Source organism: Watersipora subatra, chromosome 6, assembly GCF_963576615.1.
Source record: "Watersipora subatra chromosome 6, tzWatSuba1.1, whole genome shotgun sequence".
Taxonomy (NCBI): domain Eukaryota; kingdom Metazoa; phylum Bryozoa; class Gymnolaemata; order Cheilostomatida; family Watersiporidae; genus Watersipora; species Watersipora subatra.
Window position 1 is genome coordinate 37,434,369 of NC_088713.1, and position 8,268 is coordinate 37,442,636.

Consider the following 8,268-nt stretch of genomic DNA (forward strand, 5'->3'; position numbering starts at 1 on the left):
AAGGCTACATAAATTGCCGATAAACTACAGCCAAAATGATCCACTGGGATGCCTCCCAGGCTACAAGATTATGTGATCCAACAAATGCTAATTGAACATAAATCAATGAACATGATTGTATTTACTCAAGTACAATCAGTTGTTTTTCAGCTGCCTCTCAGTACAAACACACTCTTTACATTTAGAACATTTTGAGCACCAGGCAAGATGAATAAAGAACACCTTGTCAAACATTTGAGTACCAGCACTTTCAAAACAGTCAAACAGTTATGCGTCACATTTCAATTACTAAAAAGTGCTCATTGTGTTATAAAGATATTGCTACTTTAGGTCACTAAAAATAAAGCTCATTGTTTGAACCACTTGACATCGCTTGTTTGTACCTATGTCTTCTATATATTTAAGGAAGGACTAATGATGCCCCATTTGAAAAAAGACTCACACTACTACGAATACAGCACATCAAACTGACCGAACTTCTTGGGATCAAGTAATATATCTCATTCTAAGTCTGCCCAAATGTATGCAACCTCTATAATGGATTCCTCTCACCAAGCTATTTTCCACACCAAACAATTCTCAGATCACCATACAACCGAAGACCATGCCAACTAACCTTTCTTTTACTACCAACAGTAATTTGTCAGTACCACCTTCTGCTAGTATCACAAAGCAAAACAAATATACTTTCCAGAAACCTGGACCACTTCAGAAGCTACCCATAACTATAAATCACATTCATGATCTTCCTTCACCTGTATCCAGAAAGATTACTACTTAGATTACATATAAGCTAACGCCTAAAGATCTCCCTAAGCTAAGTAAGATAGAAGCTAGGTCTACCAGACTGCCGATTAAACGCTAGCCTGTTTCCAGCAGTACTAGCCAAGCACCTTTACGGATATCGACAAATAAACAAAATACTCTTTCGGCCTATTTCACCACGCAGTACAAACGTGTAAAAGAGAACACCCAGAAAAACCCAGAAAAACCCATATACTATGTTAAAAAGGAGAGAGTGTACCATTTAGTATTTTGTTCTAGTATGTATATATATATATATATATATATATCACTAAAAGTTATAAAATATATATCACTTTTAGTATTATATATATATATAATACTAAAAGTTTACTTTTTTCACAATAATTTTTTAAATATATATATATATATAGGTACTAAAACTATACATATAAGCACTATACTATAAATACTATACATTATACTATGTGGTACAAATATATATATACATATATATGTATATATATATACTAGCTGCATTACCCGTCAACGGGATCAGATTCTTTAGAGCAAGAGGTCGATTGAGAGTTGCCTTTCATACTGTAAAACAACTTCAACTATGCAGTCTACGGAAATTGTTGGGCTGATCAGACAGCATATGCAATCATATATGTCAATCATTTTGGGGAGAACAATGGAAATCTGCAATGTGTTTTACAGCTAGTCTACAATGCATCAGTCTCAAACCACTAAAATGGGAGTTGTCCTATTTTTGTACCGAGATCTGATAATTAAATTGACATTGCTAGGCAAACTGAAGTTTTTCAAACTGGCAGTATTGAAAAATTGTGCGTGTTTTAAGAAATTCTACAAAACATTTGATATTGCACTGCTGAGCTATAGCCAGCATTTATTGAATGTAGACATCTACATGCACTAGACATGACTTCTACAGTTCTACATCGAATGAAGACTTCTAACACTAATCATGGCTCTCCAGTTCTTCGTCTATTATAGACGAAGTGTTTTGACATGGTATATACAAACAGTGCTGCAGTAATGTGGTTGTGTTAATATAATTTATTAGTAAACTTTACATGTATAACAGGACAGACAGTACGATGTCAAGGCAGATACAGCATTACCACCCTGCAATAATAAAACAACGTCAAAATGATAGCCTCTTTATGAGACACAATAAGGAAAACAAATGCATGGAAATATATATATATATATATACTGAAAAATATGCTATAAAATGCTGCATGTGGATAATAATTAGGTGTAGCAGTACATAAAAAACCTAGCATGACACAATAATAACATAATGTTAATTTAATGCAAGCATGACATAACAATAAGACAATGTTAATCAACGCAATACTTGAGGATAGACAACACTTTTTGTTTTTCTGTCCGGTGTACGAATATACAGTTTTTGGCTTGTGCCTACTCTTGAGCAGGCAACTTACAGCTGGCCATGGGTAAAGCAGGTGGAGAGTAAGTCGATACCAGCTACTTTGAGAGACTGACCTTGTGACTTGTTGATGGTCATAGCGAAGCAGACTCTGACGGGGAACTGAATCCTTTTTAATTCAAATGGTAGATCAGTTGGAATAATTGGGATTCTTGGAATGAAAATGTATTCTCCTCTACCAGATGCTGAAATGATTTTGGCCGGAATTACATGCGAAAACATTTGCGTAACAATTAGCCGAGTGCCATTACATAACTTTGAAGGATTGAGGTTGCGAAGAAGCATGATCGGTGTTCCTATTTTTAGCTGCAATTTATGAGCAGGAAGTCCGGGCAAGTCCAGTGAGTTTAAGAATTCCACAGGATATTCTACAGCAGCGTCATCAGTCAACGACGTATCAACAGAAGTGAAGGTTTTTGAATTGCCACATAGTTGGGCTAAAAGCTGTGAGTTTATGGCGGGAGCTGCATCATTCCGGGGGCAAAAAAAAGCTCGCTCAGATAACCAATTAACATCTTGGAACCTCTGTTGCAGATTAGGGTAAACGTTCTCCAGAAGTTCCTCGGTTGAATCCACAAAAGTGCTGTAGCCATCAAGTGACACCAAAATATCCTCAGCACTGACTGGCAAATGGCCTTCACCAATACGCAAGAGTCCAGCAGCGAAATGTGCACTTGTTTAGTCGCCAAGAATAGCGGCACGCATGTTTCTTGTCAAATGCAGCTGCACAACAGACGGCCACAAAAATGATGATTTGATACATGCATTTATCTCATCAGCGGGTGTGCCTCTTTGTATGACAGGCAAAGTTTGGCGGAAATCTCCAGAAAGTAAAAGAATTACCCCACTGAAAAGTCTATTATTTTCATGCAAGTCCTTTAGTGTAAGATTTAGAGCTTCAAATGCGAGCTCGTGTGACATTGCGCACTCATCCCACACAATAAGAACGCATCGTTGCAGAAGTTGGGCAGTTCCGCTGTTCTTTTTGATATTGCACACAGGATCCTCAGTTCTGGCCAAATTAAGAGGCACTTTCACTGCTGAATGCGCAGTGCGGCTACCAGGGAGTAAGGTAGCTGCAATACCAGATGAAGCTACAGCCAAAGCAATTTTTCCAGACTCTCGTACTTTTGCCAATATAAGATTAGGGACGAAGGTTTTGCCGGTGTCACATGGTGCATGAAGAAACACCATACTGCCACCGCTTTGTTAAATTTTCTCCAAAACTGTGTTATATGCAGCTCTTTGCTCTTCCAGCAATAGTGGTTCATTGGTTTCAACATGGCGACGAAGCTCTTCACGGTCACATGCTGTTTCGCGTTATATTTCCCTGCAAACAACAGGTTGCTCTACTCTAACTGGCCTGGAAAGTCTATAAACCAAGAGGTTGTTGTTTGTGACCTCGAGCACTTGGTCCACGATAAATATAAGAAAAATATTGAACATTCTATCTGTGAACTGCAGTTGTTGATCCTGAAGCAGTTGTCGCTCATGAAACAGGATGTCTTCAGCCAAATGTTCCTTAAACTCTTGCCACAGCTGAATAGGGTGAGAAAGCTGACAGGTGCTCAACATAATAGCAAACAACTTGCGCAGTCGGGCAGGTGATCGTACAGTTGCAGCTTCTTCCAAGGCCTCCCTCTACTGTGCATCATCTTCCAATAGCCCCAAACGCCTGCATGCTTCATGGACAGTAGCACAGACATGACCTTCAACAGTCCTTAAATGCTGGAAAGACATTGCGACAACCACGTGATGCAGCAATATTCGAAGAAAGAAACATTCACGATTGTTGGGGTGAACAGTGTATACTCGTGCTAGGGCATCAGTTTAACATATGCCAGGATGGTCAGGCACTGCAGCTCCATAAACTCATCTCTTCCAGCATTTTGTGGATGCGTCAAAGGTGTAATAGGCTGGTAATTGGCAGTAGAGAAGCATCCTGGCAAAATCATCAAGTGTACAAAGCTTGAAAAAGGCTGTAAGAGTAGTGTCACGTGGTTCTTGAAGTTGTTGCTGAAGATTTGCTTCAGTGAAATACACTCTTTGGATATTCTCAAGATGGACACCCAGATGCTGAACAGTCGGGTGTCGTACATGAATGGGGAGACTGAAGATGCGCCACATTGCTTCATTTGCACTGATGTACATGTACATTCCATTCTCATAGCGAGCTACTTCATCAACCTGTGATCCATCTCTTTAAAACCGAACACTGCTTGATCAATACCCTGGTTGACATAATATGTCAACCAGGGTCGCGGTCACAGAAACCATGGTTAATTCGCAAATCACGAAGGTGAGTTATTCGACTTTAAAGTTGCACTAACTGAATTTATAATTTTGGTAAGGATTTTTGTAACACGTGCTTCTGGACCAATCAAAGAGTGATCTTTCTAAATCTGAAGTCAGTTTAGATAATAAATGTCTTAAAACCTCGAAAAAAAACCTTAAAACCGTTGCTATGCTAAACAGGAAGTACTGAAAAATGGCGTTCGAAAAACGTAATCGTTTCTTTTTTGCCGATTTGAAGGATAATTCTGACATTTTGGACACTTATAATGAGTACTTTGGTATTCCAACTGATGCCAAAAGCAGTGAAAGTAAAGGGAATGACCATGATATATTCCTAACCATTCTTATAAGATTTTTACAATATTTAATTATAAGAATAATTATTCGATTTTATAAGTTTTGATTATAAGAAAAATTATTCGAATTTGCAAGATCAAAGTATATAGTGACCGATGATGTGCAATATGTTGCTGTTATAAGTTTTTTAAATATTTTGTTGATCATACTGCGGTTGTGCTCAATATCGCGGCACTGCCAAGCCGTTTTTAATATCTGCAAAATTAGGTAATACATTTCCTTATAGATATACAGCCATTTCTATGACAACCAGCCAAAATCTGTTTACATTTTTAAATTCAGCATAATGTTTTTGATATAAAGACTGAAATCTAGATAAATATCACAACCTCTTAATGTTGGTTGCTATGGCGTTTTGAAATGTAAACAAAACTGTGCATCGGTGTTCGTTTCTAAGACTTTAACACCAGTTTTCTCGGAACTATGTTTTCGCACTGATGGTAAACATGCATTCAGTTTATTGACCATAAAATCTGCTGTAATTAAGCTAAAATCAAAATTTTTTTTGCAAAATAATTGTGAGAATTTTCTCCTTCTGTTAATGCAGGTAACTCTAAATCTTATAATCCTGACTTAACCATGGTTTCTGTGATCATGACACAATTATTTGCAAATGTATTTGATGGACTTCACTGAGTTGCAAAATTCGACATTGATGTGTGTATTGAATACTTTCGACAGCAAAGGACAGTAAGGCACTATCCATCTATTGTCCAAAGTGATGTCGTAGGCCTCTCCAACAGCTCGCAATGTGTGTTGATTGGTGAAACCTTCATCATCAGCGGAACCACGACGATACAATGGGTACCCATCTATGCCAGTAACTGTGACTTTAATGAGAGCCTTAGGGTACTTCTTGGTACATGTGCCGTCTTTCATGCAGGGTGAACCGGGGTTTAGCTGTCCACATTGACCATGTATCATATGCTTGGTGAAAATTTTGAATAGCTCAGGGTCTTCCACTCGATTTGGTATTTCTGCAGAAATGACACAATCAACCTGTTCTGGCCTGATGCGATCACATAATCAAATTAGAATGTGTGCATGAGGGAGTCCACGTTTTTGCCATTCAATGGTGTACATATGGCATCACACAGCGCCAAATATTGTACCGGTGGTGATGTAATATTTTAGTTGCTTTATTTGTAGGTGAAACACTCTTGCAACCACATCGTGTCTGTCATAGCTTTGCTGACCAGGGAGCAATTCATTGGAAATCTCATCCCATTTGCTGTTGCAGGTAAATGTGATGAAGAGGTCTGGTCTGCCGTAATGTCGCACATATGTCATGGCATCATGTGTACGCTCATGCATGTAGCACGGGCCACCAGTAAAAGACGAAGGTAAAATCACCATGTTACCTAGTTGGTTTGCATTGCGATCATCAGCCATTGCATAACGCAGGTGGATGTAGTCATCAGCTCTTAGTCGTGTCTGATGGTGGCGGATAAAGCCAAGTCTTTCAGTTTCAATTTTAGCGTACATATCAACTGCAAACTGCAAAAACAGTTTTCGGCACCTGTGAATGTAGTTGAAACTACCATCACAAACCATCAGTCTGCTAGCATAAAAATCCATAGCAGAAACCTTTTGTGTACCTGGCTCTCCTGTGCAAATGTCAGTCTGTCGCAGCTGAAAGTTGTAGCCATCGTCACCTTCCCAGGAAATGAGTGGATACTGCAGGGCGTCATATTCTCTGTGCGTCTCAGATATCCTCTGCAGTTCATTGCTGCATAACTGCAGAACAATATCCCGCCTTTCAAACTGCTGTCCAACTATTTGAATGGCAACTTCATCTATGACAGGAGCATTGAATCTCCTTTCACGCTCTCCAACTGGGTGTTTGTCAGCATGAATGACAATTTGCAAGTCATCCGTGTTTTCAGGCAGCCTCTCCCGAGCAGTTTTGAAATCACGCACATATTTATTTTGCTCGTGTAGCACATCCTGCAGCTCACGGATTACGTTTAATCGCACTCCTTCAACAATACCACGCCGACATTCTGCCTCTGCCTGCTGGTCACCCATGAAATAGATTTGCAGGAACTGTGGTTGTTCACCCGGTATCGGGAGCAAGGATCCAATCAAATGGTAGACTTGACCTTGAACCTTGAAATTTGGGTTAAATTCAGGCTCATCAATGGTTTAAGCTCCAAATGATGTCATTTGAAAACAGCTGTTATATTTTTGTATGTTCCCCAAAAAATGTTCAGAATCAGGATTTGCGCCTTGGAATAGGTGAGTTAATACAGGTGGAATATCCTCAGAGAATGGTCGTAGGCGAACTTTCCCATTGTTGCAACAAATGCCAGGCCTCTCGTCTTTCCAGCGTAAGGCATTACATCTGGAACATTTTTTAGACATTTGTCCCATAAACAATTTCCGATTGGCTCTATACTGTGTTGCAGGATTGTAGTCAAGTGCGAAGTTTTCTGCCCATGCACGGAGCCTGGTGAGTTGTGGCGGCCAAGCAGCTGCTGTAGTTAGTGTATCTTGCCATGGGAGTCGCTGCTCGGTCGGCTCAGCAGTCTCTGCACTTCTAGCAGCTGCAGCATCAATTTTGGCTCGCTTTCGATGTACATGTGTTTGTTCAGCGGTTTCTGCTCTTCTAGCAGCTGCTATTCTGTTTCGTTGTAGGCGTAGCTGTATTTGCTCTGCAATTTCTGCACTTCTAGCAGCTGCGGTGGCAGTTCTGTTTCCTTGTAGGCATAGCTGTGTTTGCTCTGCAGTTTCTGCACTTCTAGCAGCTGCAGTAGCAGTTCTGTTTCGTTGTAGGCGTAGCTGTGTTTGCTCTGCAGTTTCCGCACTTCTAGCAGCTGCAATAGCAGTTCTGTTTCGTTGTAGGCGTAGCTGTGTTTGCTCTGCAGTTTCCACAATTCTAGCAGCTGCAATAGCAGTTCTGTTTTGTTGTAGGCGTAGCTGTGTTTGCTCTGCAGTTTCCGCACTTCTAGCAGCTGCAATATCAGTTCTGTTTCGTTGTAAGCGTAGCTGTGTTTGCTCTGCAGTTTCTGCTCGTCTAGCTGCTGCTCTGCAAATTCGGTCTCTTTCTCTACAGGAAACAATCTGTTCTTGCGTTTAGGCAGTAGGCTTTTTGGGAGGCATTGTACTGCTTCAAGCGTTTCCAAAAGTGAATGAGATGGTGTGCTTTCTTTTCACCGTTGCCTATCGCAATGCTCGGAGTGCCTGTGCAAGTTCTGTAGTAGCTGTAGTTTTATAGTACTCCTAGCTGGAAAAAAAGTAAAAGTAAGTCGGCTGCGGAAGGTAATGAACATGTTTGCTATCATGAACAATGGCAAATACAACATTTTTAAGTAGTGGATGTGTGGCAAATTATAGACAATACAACAATGAATGAGAAGTGTTTACCTTTTTGAAGTAGAAATTTAGTAGGTAAA

General features: G+C 39.9%; 2 protein-coding genes across 2 annotated transcripts; both read right to left on the reverse strand.

The window, feature by feature from the left end:
• Positions 1-1,283: 1,283 nt before the first annotated feature.
• Positions 1,284-3,415, reverse strand: LOC137398230 (ATP-dependent DNA helicase PIF1-like). Its single transcript, XM_068084336.1, has 3 exons — positions 2,983-3,415; positions 2,217-2,856; positions 1,284-1,344 (listed from the first exon to the last, which is right to left on the reverse strand). The coding sequence occupies exons 1-3, from the start codon at positions 3,413-3,415 to the stop codon at positions 1,284-1,286; spliced, it is 1,134 nt and encodes a 377-aa protein (XP_067940437.1).
• A 2,061-nt stretch (positions 3,416-5,476) lies between these two features.
• LOC137398231 (uncharacterized) lies at positions 5,477-6,901 on the reverse strand. Its single transcript, XM_068084337.1, has 2 exons — positions 5,986-6,901; positions 5,477-5,850 (listed from the first exon to the last, which is right to left on the reverse strand). The coding sequence occupies exons 1-2, from the start codon at positions 6,899-6,901 to the stop codon at positions 5,477-5,479; spliced, it is 1,290 nt and encodes a 429-aa protein (XP_067940438.1).
• Positions 6,902-8,268: the final 1,367 nt, after the last annotated feature.